The 19,258-nt window shown below is 41.8% G+C and overlaps 1 protein-coding gene across 4 annotated transcripts in view; it reads left to right on the forward strand.

Annotated features, from left to right (window-relative positions):
- The window catches only part of NEDD4L (NEDD4 like E3 ubiquitin protein ligase), a 193,318-nt gene that overhangs the window by 25,095 nt on the left and 148,965 nt on the right, over positions 1-19,258 (forward strand). For 3 of the 4 annotated variants that reach the window (XM_052778721.1, XM_052778722.1, XM_052778723.1), the window contains exon 2: positions 17,439-17,512. In XM_052778721.1, coding sequence (XP_052634681.1) covers positions 17,439-17,512 — 74 coding nt within the window. Of the gene's footprint in view, positions 1-9,971; positions 9,991-17,438; positions 17,513-19,258 lie in introns of those variants that run through there. The other variant, XM_052778724.1, reaches the window with a different exon arrangement.

The following is a 19,258-nucleotide window of genomic DNA, read 5'->3' on the forward strand; positions in this document are numbered from 1 at the left end:
AACCCAGCATTAATACTTCATGATTGGAAGGCATGATTATTGACATTACAATCATACTTGATCTCTGCTTTGAACAGAAGAGAAGAATCAAACTATTTTAAAAAAAAACATGGAAATTTCTTTGTTTTGCTCTTTCCCAAATTTTGTTCAGTTTTCAGGAGCTTTTTGCCTCTTGATGCAAAGTGTGTGTGGAATCAGTCAAGCTCATGTATTATGTCTGTGGTATTTTGCTTGTGTATCTCTACAAAATCTTTTGAAAACAAGAGTTTTAATTTATGCATTCCAGTGAACCAAGATAAAGTCTGTTTTGCCCTCTGCTAAGGCAGTGTTAGATCTTCGGAGCAACAGATCCTAAAACTGACTAGTATCTATTCACATTCTGAAAATATGCCTGATAACAGTATTTTCTGAGATTGAAGTGCTGCAGTAAGAAGCTTTCCTTTTAGAGGTATTTAAGGTTTTAAAAATCTCACTGGCATTTTCTTGTCAGTTAGTGTAGTTTTCCTGCTATCAAGGGTTTTCCAGCAAAGCCTATTTAAGAAATTCCTTGTCCTGTTCTTCCCCTGCCCTCCAGGTCATTCTCCAGGTGAAACAGCCAGAGGTGCAACTTTGGTCTGTGGGTGCGTGCTGTGGAATAGATCATTGAAGTTATCTGGGTTAGAATAAGCCTCCAATCACAGTTTATTGTTGGATTATGTTTTTATTGAATGTGTGTTCTGTCATTAAACAGTGCAGCCACGATAAAGCTGACTGTTTATGGTCTAAAGTCATTAAATAACAAGAATATAGATTGTGGTTACATAAACATGCTTGTGTGATCAGTTGGCAACTAATTGGGCTACTGGAATGAATACAACTAAACCTCCCCCATTTGATACGGGATCTTCTTTTGTATGTTTTGTATGCATAATCAGCCTTTCAAAAATGGTGAAAAGTTTAGTAGGTATTTGTGATTTACATGTCTTTAAAAAAAAAAAAATTCAAGCTGATGACCAGCAACATACTTGTGAATGTGTGTTTTCTATGCATAAAGCTGTAAGATACCAGGTTTTTTTAGTTATCTACAGCCACTTCCTAGGCTTTTCACTGAGGAAGTGTGAGCATTAATCTGTGGCATAATAATCAACACTGACTTTTTAAATCAGAGCTGTCAATGTCCTCAGAGTTTAAAGAAAGAAGATAACAGAATTTTCTTAAAACTTGCTTTAAACAAATGATGTCTAGAGTACCCTATGTGCACAGGAAGCAGCTGCTTCTCTGAAACGTAAATATCTTGGCGTTTGGGCTATCAGAACAGGCGTATGAAAATAGCATCTTTTATGGAATGGAAGTATCTCCTCCTTGGAGACTGGTAATCAGGGAGGGAATCTTCATGATTTACCTTTTGACTAGTTTGCAGCAAACCAGCTGGCTCCTCACTCACAGTGTGCGGTTAACAGCCTGTCACTCATGTATGTTGGGAAAGTTGTTGTCTAAGCCTTACTTTCTAGCTATCATATGAAATGATAGAAGCTTTAAAGTTGCATTTCAAAACATGTGAAATGGCAGGGATAAAATACAGGTTGATAATGAGTGTAATGTGAGTTAAAAGGGCATTGTTTCTTATGATGTTTGATGGCTTTTTCTGCTTGGCTGTTGAATAGTCTGTTCTTAAGAACTTTTAAAATTAACTGTTGACGATTGCAGAGGCCCTTAATGAAGATATTTGAAATACATTAATCTGAGCTTCAGACCCACTTTTCATGAAATGTCTGGATCTCCAGCACTGGTTATTACTCACAGATGAGTTTCTGAGGAAATGCTCTCATACCGTGGTCTAAAGGCAGGCATTTAATCTCTTTCTGCCAGGAAACGCACACTTCTCACCAGCTGATATGCCGCAACACATCTGCCTGCCTTTTTAAATTCTGCTGTGTCCAAAAGTTGCTTGGCATAAGCCCGTGTGTGATGCAAGTGCCCGACCCTGCATGATGTCACACGTGCAGCTGAGGACAGGGCTTCTCCATTAGGTTAGTGGTGTTAATTGGTCAGGATGAGCAGCTGAAATGAGGAAGCCGGTGCCGTTCTGCTCAGCACCGAGCGGATGGCGGTCCCTGCTCCCCTCTTCTGTGTGCCTCGCCTCACTTGTGTGTGCTTAGTCACCACCGGCAGACTCACACGCTGCTCTGTTTGGCAGTGCTGAGGGGAAAGCGAGCACCTTGTCCCCACAAGGTCTCTCTTCACTGAGCGCCACAGAAATACAGCAGTGCTGCTCGGTGTCCTTCCAGTAACGTTTTGGTCTACTTCAGCAGGCATGGGCTGGGTCTTGAGCTGTAGGTAGAGCTCAAGTTCTGTGTCAAAGCTCTCCTGCAAGTATTTCAGAATATCATCAATCAAACTTAATATTGTCACTGAATTTGGCAGGTGGAGTGTGTGCACATTGGTTGTATCAGGGTTATATTGCCTTTACAGAAATGTAGGCGAGTGCAAGTTTTATTCTACTGAACATCTTCCTTCTTTTCCAGAAAAGGAACAAGTGATCATCAGAAAGTGGATTTATTTCCTCTGTGAGGGAAGAACATCTTTTAGAGATACTCTTCTCATCCTCCCATTCCACTGTGAAAAACTATATGTAAGCCTTTCCTTATGAGCTGTTGAAATACAGGATCATGATCTTCAGACCCAGTGATTTTAAAAAAACCCCAAACCCACAAACGCTACAAACCAAACCAGAACCCACCTGAAGTGTCTAACAAAATTGTAACACATTTCATAAGCACATCAATGATCTTCTTTTGACTGGTAAAATAACATTCCAATTTCTGAACTGTTATTTTGTTGTTGTCATGTTTATCTTGCAAACAAATTGCACAAGTCTTAAGTCTGGTCAAATGCCAAAAATAATTAAAATTTTGGTCATGGAAAACAAGATACCCGTGTGTAAATATAGAAGTGTGTGTAATTCCTTGGATTTTTGTATATATCATGATTTATTCCTACATGCATAGGAAACTCCCGCCTCTTACAACTGATTATTGTTGCGTACATACGTGATTGCAAGTAGCAGTCATTGTCCGTGTGTATGCTAGTGGATTCAAGACCGTGCTGTTACACTGGGGCCTGTTGGCACAGAAGAGTCTGTATGCGTGCCGTTCAAGTCCCTGCCGTCCAAGGACCTGGCCGCACGCAGACCGTGTTGGGCACGGTCCCTGTCCCGTGCTGCCTCCTGAACCACGCTCAGACGTTGTTTGGGAGTGTGCTTGTTACTGGAGCCAAGGCTGCGGCAGGGACTGCTCCCGCAGGGTAATGGGGCAGATGGCAATGCCCCGCTGCCTGGGAACGTTTTCTGGTGCTGCTCAGTCTGCAGGGACAGACACAGGCGTTGTAACTTAGAGACTTACCGCCTGCCGTCGGATGGTTAGCAGGTGAATGTGTGCCTGCCCTAACCTGGAAATAGGAATTGAAACAACAGTATTGGAATCACACTTGTTCTGGGTAATCTTAGGATTATTATCATGCAGTGCTACTCAGGGCATCCCCCTGGCTCTGCGAGCCAAGTGTTATAAACCCTCTCTCTAGCTGTCCTTATTTTAAATAGTCCTAAGATGCAGCAGGAGTTTCTATTGTTGTGATACATCCCCAGACAGTCATTCCAATGTATAGTAGCTAATTACAAAAGAATCACGCTAAGAGGTTTGTTTTGTTGTTGTGGGTTTTTTGTTTTTTTTTTTTTTTTTTTTTTTTCCCTGCACATAAATGTAGTGATACTTGTGAAGGCCTTAACAGGCCTTACTCTTACTGCACGGTTTTCCCTCAATGGTTTGCAATAAATAAATCTTGCTGTGTTCACCAATCTGGTGAACTTCAGTGTGGTTTTGATTCTCCGAACAGTAGCAGTAGTAGTGATGTGATGATATTGTGAATATTCAAATTCAGTTTGAACAATTAACAACAGAGTTACTAGGAAGTACTTTGGACCTGGTGCCATTCTGGGTGATGCTGAAAGTTTTTGCAAACCACGAGGCATAACAAAGCACAACTACAGCTAACTGGGTAAGTATTCCTAGCAGTAGCAAGAGCTGTCCTTTTTCAGAACAGCTTTCGACAGCATGCAAATGTAAGTTGCCCTTTGTCCAGCAAGCCAACATATATCTCCTTGGAGCCTTGCACGTGTCATTGCCTACAAATATAACCTGAGCTTAATGTTTTCCTACCTGCCTGATTCTTAACCACAGTTGTTTTAAACCTGTTCTCCTACCTGTCTTGATTCCTAACCACAACTGTTTTGAAACTGGTTTTCTGGGAATTCTGTTTTTATCTATTTCCAAGTCATCTCTAACTTGTCATTTGTAGTAGTAGTATTATTTAAATTTGAAAACACTGCCTTCCCCTTTGTGCCCCAGTCTAATTTGCTGTTTGTCAGCAAACTTTGAGATGGAGGTGATACAAACTGGGGGGAGAGGTTGATATGCCGGAGGGTTGTGCTGCTATTCAGAGGGACCTGGACAAGCTGGAGAAACGAGCTAGCAGGAATCTCATGAAGTTCAGCAAATTGAAATGCATGTCTTGCACCTGGCCAGGAGCCACCCCCGAGCTCCAGGAGAAGATGGGGCCTGACCAGCTGGAAGGCAGCTCTGTGGAGAAGGTCCTTTGGGTCCTGGTGGAGACAACACATTGAGTACAAGCCAGCAATGCGCCCTTGCAGCAAAGGCAGCCGATGGCCTGCTGGGCTGGGTGAGGCAGAGCATTGCCAGCAGAGATGGTGGAGTCTCCATCCTTGGAGATGTGCAGAACTGACTGGGCATGGTCCTGGACAACCTGCTCTAGCTCCCCTGGCTTTGACCAGTGGGGTTGGATGAGGTCATCTCCAGAGGGCGATCCAACCTCATCTCTTCTGTGATTCTCTTTGAGGTTGTATGTACTGCTTACTCATGGTGGCTTTCTGTTAAATCAGTGGATTTTTATGAAAACTGGTAGTCTAAAATACAGAGTTACACCTGGATTCGTGTGGCATTTCGCATAGGAAAAGTTAAGATTGTATTAAGTGTAATTCATAATTTTTCACTTGGAAAAAGTCTTGAATTTTAAGGGCCTGGTGGATTTCATCATATGAAAAAACAGCATGTCAAGATGTTAAGTGTTTTAAAAAAAATAATAAAAATTTAGGTTGACTTAGTGCAAGGTAAAAACCTAATTGTCATGCTGGAAAAGATGCTTTGAAAACAAGTCCATTGTGTCCTTCTGTGTCTTCTTACTGCAGGCTCTTAATAGGGAATTTAGACCATTCTTTAGTATTGGGCAAAATTGTTAGACATTCACTGCGGAATTGGATTTTTGTGTTTCTCTTTTGACTAATAAGTTTTGAATTACTACTCTCTTCTGTGTGCTGGAAAGTAATAGATCTGTCCGGACGCTGACCTGAGGATAATGAATATCTGAAATTAAACCAGCTGGCCTTGTTTCACTCTCTGGTTCGCAAAGCTTTTATGAGTGTCAGGGCCAGTGTAATGTAATCATCCTACATGTAAAAACATCATTCCTTTATTTTATGGTAGTTCATACTTGAAGGGCTATTTTTGCATGCCAGAAAGTTAGACTTTTACTTTTTTTTTTTTTTAAATAAAAGCTTGAGGTTTTAATGAATCAGCTGAGTTTCTGTATCCCCTAAGGGAAGGAAAAGAAGTTACTGTCAGAGTTTCCTGTATGAATTTTCTGTTTAAACTTGCAGTAATTTTCAGTTTGGATGCAGATGATCTTGGTGTTGATCTTTGGTGCAAGATTAGGGTTGGATGTTTTGGTTTGGTTTTTTTTCCTTTTAGAACTTAAGTCCATATAGAAGAGTCACATTTAGGTCACAGACTTCTGCAAATGCACCAGTAATTTCTAGTCAAAGCTTTGTTCATATTTTTAATAGTAACACGTAACAAATGCTTTTTCTGTTTCTTTGCTACTACCAAAGTTTAAATACTTCTCTTGGCTTTTCTAGAGAAAAGCAGATTGAGGTTTCCTTCAGAAAGAGAATTTCCTGTACCATAAATGTACGATGTATGCAGATGATTCAGGAAACATACCCTCCTTTCTCATACTATGCTGTTTTTTCTTTCCTTTGAGATACTTGCCACAAAATGGTGCTAAATTAAGCAGATACAAGTGATCAATTGTGCTTTTTATGGCAAACTTGTTGCTATTGCAAGCTTCTCCAGGGCAGTCCTTCATGTAGTATGAATGACAAGAGTAGGTATTTAGACCAGTGTCTGCCTATCCGGATGGAAGAGCCAAGAAGCTGGAAATCCAAGTAGCCACCAAGTCTGAGCCCAGAACAGGAGCCAGTGAAGGGAAACTGAGTCGTCACAGCCCGTTTAGTAGAGGTCATGTCTTCTCCCCAGCCACTGCTCTGAGTGCTCATGAGCTTGAAGCTGTCCAAGGGAGTGAGTTTATTGAAACTAACCTGACTTTATTTTGGTTGTCATGGTCTCTGCTGTCAGCTGGAGGGGGGAGATGGTTACCTCTGGCAGTGTTAATAACCGGGAAGAAAGCTATTGGATAAGAATTTTTTTCTTTACTGGCACAGCTGGATCTAGATCTGTGCACACTGCTGGAGAGTTTAATGAATTAAGTTGTGCAGAAAGCAACGTGTTGGTTAGATGAATTTCTTTAGTGAGTGATATATATAATAGGTCTAAATGTTAAATAAGGAGAATGAAGTCTTGTGCCGTACAGCAAGTCCATTAATTTAAAGTTCTCTTTCATACTCTTAGGTATTTCTAAAGACCACAGGTGACCTGGTTCAACATGCTTGCTAAAATTGCTCAGGTATATTTAGCTGCATGGAGTTCAACTGATTTTTATAAAAATAGATTGCGATTCACCTGGAACACTATTTTTTAAACATGCAGTAAAAAAAAATCTTGTAAGCAGATTTTCATCAGGTCAGTGCTGTGATTTGAGCCTGTTTCTTAATAGTGTGCTTTCAATGTTGGACTGGGAGTTTTGAGTCCTGGTTCCTAACCCCGTCACTCATATGTGCGTACCTTTGATCTCCATATGCTACTCCTGATTTGTGCGTTTTTAACTTGCTCACTTCAGTTTTGTGTGCTGTTTTGTCCATGTGCAAGAGTAGCATTGTGGTACTGTCCCTCTAAGACAAACTTGTGCCTTCCTGCAATTTTGCCTAGTGGTTTTTCTCCCCAGCTGTGTCAGTCAAGCCAAGGAAAACATGAATATCATGCCTCTTCCTAGAGGTCCGAAGTCCTAGAAGTGGGACTTGAATCATTATTCTAAAACATTTAATATTTTTCTGTTGTATGAGATTAAGATTCCCACAGTTCTCCAAACTCTGCAGTTCTTTTAATGCTTACTGGTGTTTGCTTAATCTGTTGATGTGATGGTTCTGGTGTGCATTGGTAAAATATTCAGTAAAACATAATTCAGTAAATTTTCTAGCATTGTGGGATAATCAGAGCCTTTTAAACGTAGCCCGACACGGCCTGTGGCTACACTTGAGGAACTTGGCTTCACATGACCATCCTGTGAACTTAAACCTCTCATCTTTTCTGCCAGCCCTTCAGACTCACCCGCAGAAAGAGCGTGCTCCCAAAGCTGCTGCCACCTTCTCCTCCAGCTCCAGCACAGGGAGCTGACGAATACACGCTTGTTCTAGCGTTAAAAAGAGCTGGTCCCCCTCAATTCGGGGCATTGTTGCGTGAAGATGAGAAGTCAGGTTTTGCTCAGCAGCAGAGTTCTGGTTTCCTCAGAACTTGGGTTTCTCTGGGGTTTTGCTGCCGTGCTGGGCGGGAAGTCCTCACCTCAGCCTGGAGACATGCTCTGGAGGACCAGGAGTGCTAGTGCTCTGTGAGCCGGCCGACTTTGTGTAGCCAGGAGGGTCTTTGTGATCCAAATTTCATGGCATTCTTTCCTCCAAAAGCTCCTAGGTTTAGTTGCTCTGATTTTGAGATCTGCTTATAGACAAAGTAATGTTTGTTTTTTTTTTTTTTAAATATGTTGCATCATGCAGTGAGGGTTGAGAATTCTGCAGGGAATAAAAGGCACAATTTGTTTTAGTCTTGGACTTCGTGAGGGGGACTGTGATCAACACTTGAAGGGAGGAAGATCTAAGCTGGGTTCCAAGGTTGGTTGTGGTGAAGCTACCTGAAATGAAGTTTTAATTTCCCTGCTTGAGCCAGATAAGTAGGTGGCTGTAACCTAGTGACCTTTATTCTAAGTTTCTTTTCCTGTGCTGACCTTCGCAGAGAATGGAGATGTGGTTCATACCCTTACTGCATGTTTTTGTTTTCATTGCAGAACTGAGATTTTATCAAAGACTGTTTGCAAAATTGCCACTGACAAATTTCAAGGTTATTAAGATATTGCAAGAATTATCCTGAGATTTGTCCCGTACTGTTGCTATGGCCTTCAGAAAATCACTATGATGTCCCCAGAGGTTGAGCTGTTCACTTCAGATGCCTCTCCCCGTGTCTCCAGAAAGAAAACCAGCTGCTTCTTGCTCCAACTGCCAGTGCTGTTGGGAGATAACAAGGGTAGCGGTATTACATATGTTGACTGACTGCTTTGCTTGGCTCATGGCCTTTCTTCCAAACTGTGGTTGCTTTTGTGTTGTTTTGTTGTTTTTCCTTTAAATGTCTGCAGAGGTTTTGATCTGAAAGCAGAGCGTTTCTGGGCCGTGGTGTTCGGTGGCTGGGGTTTGCCGGGAAGGAGCCTGCGGCTGCCGGCTGGCAGGGCCAGGGGCGTTCTTGAGCGGAGGTCGGAGGGGTTGGGCAGCGGCAGGAGAGGGGCGAGCGCTTGATCTCGCCTCACCCGAGCGCTGCCGAGGCAGGAATGGCTCGGGCCAGGCAGCCTCTCTTGCTTCCCAAGCCTTGGCAGCACAGGAGCGTGAGTTTTCCTCGGCTTGCTCGGTGCACGGGCAGCTGGCTTCGTCCCAGGGGTGATGGTGGCCGGCCGCCGGATAGGGCATCCTGCTCCGGTTCTCCCTCTTGGGTTGCCCTCGCGTTGTTTGATGCTAGGTAGGTGGCTGTTTGTCAGAACAGAGGATAATCTGACTTGGTAATATTCTGCGTAAGATGTTGATGTGGAATAGCTTCCCAGGGTACGTTTTTTTTCACTCAGCTGTAGCGTGGGTTGGTTTAATCCACCAGCAAGTCAAAGTAAGAATCAGCATGACTCTTCCGCAGCCTAACTTGTCTTCCGTGTTTTCAGTTGCTAAAAGATGTAGGAATAGCTTAACGTTGTTAGGCTTGCTATAAAAAACACTTTTGCCCTTTTTTTAAAGTAGATAACAAATATTCTGTTTTGTTTTGAAACTGCAAATCCTAGCTGATTTCTCACAATAATGGGGAGAATTAAAGAGCAGTTTGTTTGGGTGACTGTATGTTTTTATTATGTCCAGCACACCAGGGGCTCTGTGTGTGTCTTTTGATTCAGGATAACAAAAGTGCCAACAGTGAAAACATTGGGTTAAAGATTTGTTGTCTTTTCCGTTCTGATGTGTTTTGCAACCAAAACATTGAGTTAAAGATTTGTTGTCTTTTCTATTTGTTACATTTTGCAAACTTTCAGGTATAATAGAAGTAGAGATGAGGTGCTCAGTGGATGCAACTGGATTCACAGTCTCTGCGTGCAGGTAACTTTCCAGTGTGATCTGGTTTCTCTCCTTCCAGTCAGTGGAAATTTACCTCACTGACGCCTATCTTGGTTTGAAATCAAAAATGTCTCTACACAGAGAGAGGAAAAAAAACCCCCAAAACAAAACCAAACCAACACTCCCCCGCCGCGGTTCAGCTTTCTTCAGGTGAAATCCTAGATTGCTGTCCTTTCACCTTGTCGCCTTGGTGATGGACATTTATTGCCTCCGTCAGCAAAACTTCCGCGTTGGCCAGCTGAGGCTGCCAGGGCCCCTCTGAGCGGCGGCGGCAGCGGTGCCTCGCGGCGCGCTCCTGGAGACACGGCCCGCTGTTTACGTGGGGGTCTTGTGCCGAAGCGGCCGGGCACTGCTTGGTAAGTTCGGCTTTCGGTGCCGGTGTGAAGACCACGGCGTGATGTCTGGGCGTGCGCTCCAGCTGCTCGGGCGACAGCCTGGTTCTGGTGTCCCCGACGCAGGTGTGATGAAGGCTGGCTGGGGTTTTGTGCGACTCGGAAAGTACGAAAGGAAATTTGTCCGTCTTTGAGGGATTTGACTTACAGGTGGGCTTAAATACCTTTTATGAGGTAGTTATGGAAGAACGTGTTAAATGTTTAATCTTCTCTGGTCTGCATGGCATCTGTCCAAATATTGGTTTGCATTGATCCAAACGTTGTGCCTTTCACACTTGTCTGTTCATTTAAAAAAGCCAAGCTTCTAATTTTATACCCATATTGATTGTTATTTCAGTGCTGTTCTCTTAATGCATACTCTAAATGTATCATGGGATTTTCTGTCCTATAGGAAGTTGATGTCTACATCTTTCCTTCTTCCACCTGACTGTGGATTGCTGTGGCTTTCTTTTTACGTGTATTTAGAACATACAGATGTGTATTCCAAAACGTGTTCAGGTTGGTTTTTACAGCACATCTCTTTTGGTTTAGCTGGTGTGGACTAAGCTACCTCTCCTGGATTATTCTTTGGAGGGGCAAAGCTGAGGGCTGGTGTTACATCCTCGCCAGTGGGGAAGAAGCACGCCGCTCGGGGTGCTGTTTTGCCCACGTTCTTTCCCTGTTGTTGCCATAACTCTTCCCTAAACTTCCCAGCTCCAGGGTATTTTATTAATCCAAGGGCAGGAGGACTTTTTAATAAGTTTTCTTTATGTGGATGGTTTAATAGGTGTTAGAAATGACTTTGCTTTTCAGAGCGCCTGGAGAAAGTGAATGTGGTGTTCATTTAAAAATTAACTAAAAAGTGTGAATCATATACATAAATATAAGTACAGAAGTCTCCTAAATCTGTCAATGCATCTGTATTCCCTTATCTGTTTTCTGAGGTGAAACAGGCTTTGTTCATTGTCGGTGAAATCTGGTTTTTGCTGCATGATTTGCTTTCGGTTTCGTAGCTTGGTTCCACCTAAATCAGCTAAGTCTTCTAAAATGGCAACGTGAATTACAGATGAGAAAACAGAATCTGTATAAAGGTTATCCTTCAGCAAAGAAGAAAACTATGTAACCTCTGACATTTTTCAGGGAGGCAAGAATACATAAACTTCATGTTAATCATTGGACAAAGCAGAAGTAAGTATGAATGTGATTAGCGGTGGAACTCGACATTAATGCCTAACCAAGTGCTTTATGGCACCCCTGCTGCGGTGGGTGAGGTAGGCTAAGGTTAGAGGGGTGAGATCAGAAAGAATATAGATATAAATAACTTTGACAAGTGAGGCTTCATAAATGTTAGCATTTTACTGCTTAACTGCTAACACCCAGCCAACAATGGCCATCCCGATGTGCATGTACAGCTTTGGATTTCTAGCAGCAGCGTTGCAAAAGTTTTTAATCAAAGTACTCTGAACAACATAGTTTTAAATTCAGAGACATGTTCTGCATTGTAGTTGAAAAAACCCATCAAGGAAGGAATGCGTTTTCGGCGTCTGATCTCAGGCTGTGCTGGAGCTGGTGTCAGTGCTGTGGAGGAGCACGCCCTGTCCTCTGGAAGCAGGAGCCGCTATGTTGCTCAACTGCAGGTCTTGAAAGGACTAGGGAGTGGCAGCAGCTGGCATTTTAAGGAGACCCTTCCAGGCTTACTGTGCTACAGGCAAGGTTTTAAAATGTTAGAAAAATTCCTCTGTGGGGTGAGCTTAACTTCTTTTTTCAAACAGTGCATTTCAAAAAGCTTAGAATATATGCTTTTCAAAATGAATGGCGTTTAGTGGAATACAGAAATTGCGGAGGTAGATGTCCATCTCGTCTGGTTTGCCATTTGTCAGTGGCTAATACTAGTTGTTTCAGACATGCGGGAATTGCAGAGAAGGTGGATACAGTTTAATCTTACCACCAGATGAGTATTTCTCTTTGATAGATATTTTCAGCTCTGAGTAGAACCAGAAGAGTGCCTTTTATATATCTACTTGACAACATTACGAGAAGTGATTTAAAGATGGATGCAGCAGATAAGTTGCTGCTATTAACCACCGTCAGTGTCATAGCATTTAAATCATCTAAGCACCAGTTCTCTGTGATTACTAAATATAAAATGAAGAGGAAGGAATCCAGGTCAAAAGCTCCCATCCATGGTACAGGGGAATTGGGGAGAGGAAAACAGATCTCGTTGATTTCAAATATTCCCATATTCCCTTTTGAATATTAGTGCAGATGCTGTTGGAAATGCTATGACCATGCAACCAGTGTAGTGGTTGCTTCCTGTTGACATGAAGTGAAGCTGTGAAAACATGCAGCGTTGAGTAGTGACCTTGGAACACCAAGTATTAACTCATTTTGGGTAGGTTAGGGTGGGCCAGTGGGGACTGCAGACCATGAACTGTTTCTAGAGCGCTCTTCTGGACTGCTGCCTTTTCCTTAGAGTGTGCTGGGAATGGCAACTCGAGCAGCAACTGGCTTCTAAATAGCTGAAGTCCTCTGGTAAGAACAGTGTTTCTGTCAGATGGTCTCAGCTTTCCTAACCTTGTCTTCCCTTTATCGTATCCTACTTGCATGTTCCTGCCTCTTGATCCCTGTGATATTGCAAGAAGGAAAATTTGGCTGCTAGTGGAGAGATGGGGTGGGGTGTTGAGCAAGTGAGGGTAGGTGCCAGCTTCTCTTGGGTGCACAGGGAGGGAGGGAGGGAGGGAGCATCCCAAGATTGTGTCCCTGAGCCTGACCACCTTGGTGGGTGGTAAGCGATTGCCTCTTTTCACTTTCTACTGACTTAAAGGGATGTTAGATACAGTTGCCAGAAAATTCAAGTTTGTTTGTGTTGGGAAAAGTGCTCTATGAGAATCAGTTAGATGTTTGATTACTCATGAAAGTCTTTCAGTCAAGATATTTAACTGCCAATAAATTATGCTCTACTGGATTTGTGTGTATCAGGTTGTTGTCTAGACAGTTTAAGGTTGTCTTTCTGCTCAGCAGCATGTCAGTTCATGTGGTACCTAAAGCTATTTATCTGTAAAGAACTCATCATTACAGTTGTCTTGTGGCATCTGTTTCATTTTTAAGACATGCACAGGCTAATTAAGCGAGTGCCTTTAAGTCCAACAAAAAAATCATCTTGCTCTGGTCAGGGACCTAACCAGCATCCCTTTCCACTTTGTATCTGATGCTTGAGGAAGAGTATGTATGGTGGTTCAGCTGTGGTGGTGTTGAAGGAGACCCTCCTTTCCCACTTCTGATGGCCGGTTTGGTCAGGCTCCAGTCAGCGCACTGAGCGAGTGTAAAAGTGTGTGTGTGTATCCCTCACTAGGGAGCTTTGCTTCTGTGGTTTGTATGTCTAATTCCCTGATCCAAGTCCCCACAGAGCTGTGCTTCTCAATGTCTCTTCTCTGATCAGCCTTATTAACCTGCTCTACGTGGTCTTGTTCGTTTACTCATTTTACAAATCAGGACTCCAACTGTATGTCCCTCCATGTATCCTTCAGCCTCGCTGCAGACCCTGTCTCCCGTGCATGGGATCCCAGCAAGAACCATAGCTCTGCAACATATCACTTCTCCTTAATCCTCCAAATTTGTTTCCTTATCCCACTCTCTGCTTGTGTCTGGGGTTTTCCTGCCTACTAAATACAGTCAGCTCAGTCTTTGCAGGATATATCAGATTGGGTGCTGGTGAGCGTACACGTAGGTACTTATAGGTGGCACTGGACTTGGCTGTGCTGGATGACTGACTTGGGTTTTACACTTTCCAGAGGCATCAGTCACCCAGTGCAGAGCATGAGCAATGAGCCCAAGGCTTACAAGAGGTGTTAGCTTTACTGGCAAGTAGTCTTGGTTTATAGTTAGCTAATTCTGGAGTGATAGTTAAGTCTTTGGCTTTTTTTTTTTTTAATATTATTTAATCTGGAGGGTGTGTCCAGGTGACACAAAAACTCAGTGAAGATGTTCTCCATGCTTGTACATAAGGACTTCCCCATCCTGGAAATGTAGGTATTTGGAGTAAAAATAAAAAACAAGTCAGTGTTTTCTAAGCTCAGCTGAATATTAATGAGTGTTGTAGACTGAAGCCTTGAATTTCTCATTTTGGTGCCACATATATCTTTGTATAGCAGTGCTGGCTTTTAAGCAGCTGCCTCCATCTACCCTTCATCGCTGGCTGTCTGTTTCTTCCTCCTCTTATCTTCAGTTTTGTTGGCGTGTCGTTTGTGGGCTCCACTGGCTTAAGGTGTTGACCTAGGTTCAGAAAAACCTTGGTGGGAATGGAATAAAATGGAGGGGAGAGCTGTTTAAGTTGGCACTTTCCACTGAAAGAAATGTATGTGTAAACATGTCCTTAATCTCAACAAGCGCAAGTGCTGCTTAACTAAAGATTAGTTCAGGCTCAAAGCTGCGAAGGGATCACTTTATTTGGGGTTTGGATCCTGGGTCTTCTCACTCAGAATTTTTCCACGTTTAGTGATCTTGTCTTGGCTACTCTCTGTCGTTGTGCCCTGGGTTTACAGGAAAAAACAACCCAAATCCTAATTTTCTTTACTTGTACAGTCATTTCAGAGAAGGGTGGGTGGAAACCTGTGTCAGGTAATTGTTGCTCTGTTTCAAGTCTCTCCTGTGCCTAGCCAAGCAATCCTTTATCTGTTTTTTTTGGTGGACAATGAGGTGAGATTACCTCTCTATTGCTGTGAAAATTTAACTCTTTTCTTTACCTAGACACAGCATACTTGGAGATAACTGAAGAAATTGGGACACAAGGAGCAAGCATAAGAATATGAAACGCTTTTTTTTTTTTTTTTTTTTTTTTTTTCCCCCCCTGCCCTTCAGTCTTGCTGTTTCCCCCTGGCAGCATTCCCAGCTAAGGAAGGGGAGATCAAATCTGAGGTGTCAGCCAGTGCACAGCCTGGGAAGCTGGGAGCTGCTGCTGGTTCCCACTACTGCCCATGGTGATGCTTGAGCAAGCTTAATTTGGGAACCCTGCATCTATATCATTTGAGGTTTTGTGTAGTCACATGAGCTGGAATATTTTTTTATTATGCTTTTTATGCATATGTGTGTACATGAATGCACCTGTGTTGTTATGCTGCTTTTGTGAATGCTTTCAGACAAAATGATACAGATAAGAAAAGTTTGGTGCATTACAAGGGAATTATTTTAAAGACAAGCTGTCTGAACAGCTACTCCTATGGTTCAGAGTACTATATATAAAGTGTCATGTTCTGCAGAAGGATTTTCCATCATCCAAAATTCACCTTGCTCCTTGTATACAATAGATGTTATCAAAGTAAGTATCTTACTGACTGAAGGAAAAAAGTTGAGGTTGTTACTAATTGAGGTGGGTTTAAATTATTTTTTCAAATAATACATATATCTTATGCATACGAAAATTTGAACAAACATTTGCAAAAACACTGTTTCTGCTTGGTAAAATGGAATATTTAGCAGAGGCTGAGGGCCTGCATGCAGGGAGGGAACAGGGTCATATCTTCTGGTCTACTTGAACTGGTCATACTTTATGGTTTTGAGTATCTATTTAGATAGTCGGGAGCATCATCTTTTGTGTCTTGCAGAACCTGAACTAGGGATCCTCCAGTAGTTGGACTTCCTCCTGCTGCGATTTTTTTTTTTTTAAGTATGTTGTTTTAATTCAGTTAATAAGCAGAGATGATTTTAGTGCAGAAATAAGATGCCACTCTAGCAAAGTTGATGTTGGACTTTGTGGGAAGAAATCTGAGTAGCATTGATAATATAGTAACTGTCAGAAATCCCTCCTTCCGTCCCCCTTTACTTAGTATTACAACTTCTTATCCTTCAGTAAAGTCAGAATAGTCCGCATTTCTGACTTCTTTTTTTCTATGCCATCTTCTCTTAATGAAGGAATTTTCTTGGATCACAATTTGCAAGTTCATTGCCTTTTGTCTATTAAAACTGCTCTAGAAGACCAGGCATGTTGTATTGACATGAACAGGTTGAAAAATGTTAACATATGAAAAAAAAAAAAGTTCAGTGTCCACTAACATAAGTCCATTGAATTGTTCTTTTTCGCATACTATTTTGTTCACCTCTCTGGTAAGCTTTAGGCTCTTTTGGGAAGGAATCCTGTTTTCTTAATTAAAAACTACTTTGGACAGTGTTAAGTGCTGCTGGAAAGAATACTAACAAACAAATTTTCAGAAAGGAGTTAAATCCTCGAGCTTTTGTTTTAATGCAGCACTGTTACTACAGCAGGACGTGTGTCAGGATGGAACTCGCCCTGCAGACAGGTTCAATGAGACTTTTGTTTTTCTTTCTCTGCAGTAATCTGTTTCTGACTCCTTCCCGAGGAATGGTATTAGACCGGACAGGTACGCCTTTGCTTCTGGGGTGTTTCTAACCTTCCTGATAATCTGAAAAATCTCAGACAGCTAACAAATCTGCGTCTCGCTTTTAGCTATCTAAAACAAATAGACTAGGTGTAGTATGGTCGTGCCAGGATAAACCTGTAGGAAAATGTTAGTTTGCTGAACAAGCTTCAAGGAATGGAGTCTCAAATTACTGTAATTGAATCTTGTATCTTGCAGTTCTGGAAGGCTTATCAGAGGAGAAAAAGGTATAACTGATAGGGGTGACTGCAGAACCTGTTTCTGTAGGATCCTTTCCAGATTTAATTTCAGTGGCCTCTTTGTGTAGCAAAAATAAACTGGTCAAACAGGGTGAAAAAAAAATACAGTAAAAAATACCATTTATATTGATGTTCCTTGGTAGCTTAACGTAATGAAGTGATAAAATGAGTGTCAGGTTGATGTCCTCCTAGTAATGTGCATCTTCAGGAATTGCCATGTGTCACTGAAAGTTGTTTCTGAGCTCTGTATATACCAAGGTGGTGAGACAGGTTTAAAAAAATGTAATTTTAAGGATTTATTTTTAATCTTGCACTTTTTTTTTTTAAACCGTAGACATCTCTGACCAAGAGGTATAAGCATTATTGGACAAAAAATGTTACAAATATTTTCCCTTGTGTTTGAAGAGACAGCTTTAGACTCAAAGCAGAATGAATTTCTGTGGAGTATGGATCATTTAGGATTTGAAATGGCCCTGTTCAGCAAATTGTCTTCTCCTTTTATTACTATTATTGTTATATTATTATTACTATGATATTATTAGTGTTATCTACTCTTACTCTGCTTTTATTACAGCTCTGACTGGCATTGGATGCTCTTCATATTTGGATTTGGGCTATTCTTCAGCAGATAAACTGTATATCTCCTTCCCAGAGGTTTTTCTTCTCAAAATCCTACCTAGCAGGAAAGACTCCTGCTATCTAAAGGCTGAGAGTTCATTCACAGCTTTACCTCTTGCGAACTGTTGATCTTCAAAATGAATTACAGAATAAACATTAAACCTGTTTTCTTTTTTATTAACAGGAGGAGTCTCGTATCCTCAGGGTAAAGGTGGTTTCTGGTATTGATCTGGCAAAAAAAGACATCTTTGGAGCCAGGTAGGTGTTCTGCGTTGACTATTTTGTGCGTTTAAACAGAATAAACTTAGCAGAGCAAGGATGCTTTATAGTTGTTTGTTCATAAACGTGATGAGAAATCCTATTACTTGATTACAACCAATGCAAATTATGGACTGTGTGTTGGCAAGAAAGCCATTAATCACAGTAGTGGCTGTTTGTGCCCTCTCCTGCTGCAGGAAGCCATTCCCGAGTTCACCGTCTGCCTTAGCTCTGCGAGCTTGTGAGGAGCAGCTCAGACTTTGGCAGTATTTGGCAATACTTAAAATGACTCCCAGCTATCTCCCAACATGCCCCACATAATGCAAGAAAGACCAAAAGCCAGCAGTACCCTCTGTCTTATTTTGAGGAAGCTCTACTTTCCCTGCTGGCTTTCAGTACCAGTCTCTCAGGTGCCAGGCATTGAACTCTGACTTGGTAGCCAGACTGTGAATTGTCTTGGTCTTGGATGTATCCAGGTACCACTGTTCCAGTTCCTAAGGATGGTGCCTTTTAGAGAGAGAGGCAATAAAAGGATTTTCTCCTGTTCAGCCTATGCCATGAGAAGGCTAGCAGTAAGTACTAATGTTGAAAAGAATTCAGAGTGAACTCTGCTGACCTAGTCGTTTTCTGTTAGGCTATGGCAGGTCCAGGTTTTTATTCCAGTTGAGCCTTGAACCCCCTTGAGTTTTACACTGGGGACCTGAGAGGAAAAAGAGAGGTTTCTGGAGTGTGTGAGGCAGTCTTCATATGATTGCTTCCCTGTTCATCTGTGTATCAAAAGATGAGGCAAACAGACAATAGCTTGCACTAGTCTTTGGCCAAAAATAATAATTGTCAAACAAGAAAACTGGTTTTAAATGGTTTAACGGAAAGAAACAGATACAGTCACTTTGTATGTTCTCAAGTCTTTTGTTTTGAAAGAGTTAGTCACAGGTGTAGGAATAACTTTTTTCCAAGCCTAGGCTTGCTATGCAATGACTTAAAGAATCAAATCGGGTAGCAATTGGGGGAGAAGCTGATTCTGAAGCCAAAATGAACTGGAAAGCATTGATATCCCCCCCCAAGGTTAATTCAGGTTTCATGCTCTCAAGCCTAAGTGTGAGGAAATTCTTTACTGCAAATGTTCCAATCTACTTAAAAGTTTTTTATCAGTTTGAAATGAGGGGTATCCAGTTTAGCTTTTATTGAAATGACTGATTTTTAATGTATAAATGAGCCTCCCTTGTGGATTTTCCTGTATTTCTTTAATGATGCTTACAAATTGTTCATTAGCTTGCATATCTAGCTTGAAACTACATGAAAGCAGCATTTAAAAGTTTAATAAACTTTAATTTTTTTTGCAACAAACGTTCCTTTGGTAGCTGTGTGCAGAATATGGTAAGACAAAGCTTTTTATTTTCTTTCCCCAAATTTGCTATTTTGAAGAACAGCTTTTGATGCTGACCATAAGCAACAAAAGAAGCAGCTCATATGTAGATGTAGTTGGACACATAGTGCTTGCTGATGAGATCCAAGGTAGTACTGTTAATAGTGTCGCTGGGTCGCACTATAGGAGTACTACTGCTTGCTCACAACATTAGCATCTACCTCATAGACTCCTGCAGTTGGCATTGAGATGCTGCAGTACCAAAATAAAAGAGAGGAGGAGCAAATTCTAGAGAAGAGATGGGACTAAGGCACAGGGAATACAAGATTTCTATTGCAAATGCTAACCCTAGAATTGCCATATTTATGTGCTAACTTTGC

The sequence above is a fragment of the Harpia harpyja genome, chromosome Z (genome assembly GCF_026419915.1).
Source record: "Harpia harpyja isolate bHarHar1 chromosome Z, bHarHar1 primary haplotype, whole genome shotgun sequence".
Lineage (NCBI taxonomy): Eukaryota > Metazoa > Chordata > Aves > Accipitriformes > Accipitridae > Harpia > Harpia harpyja.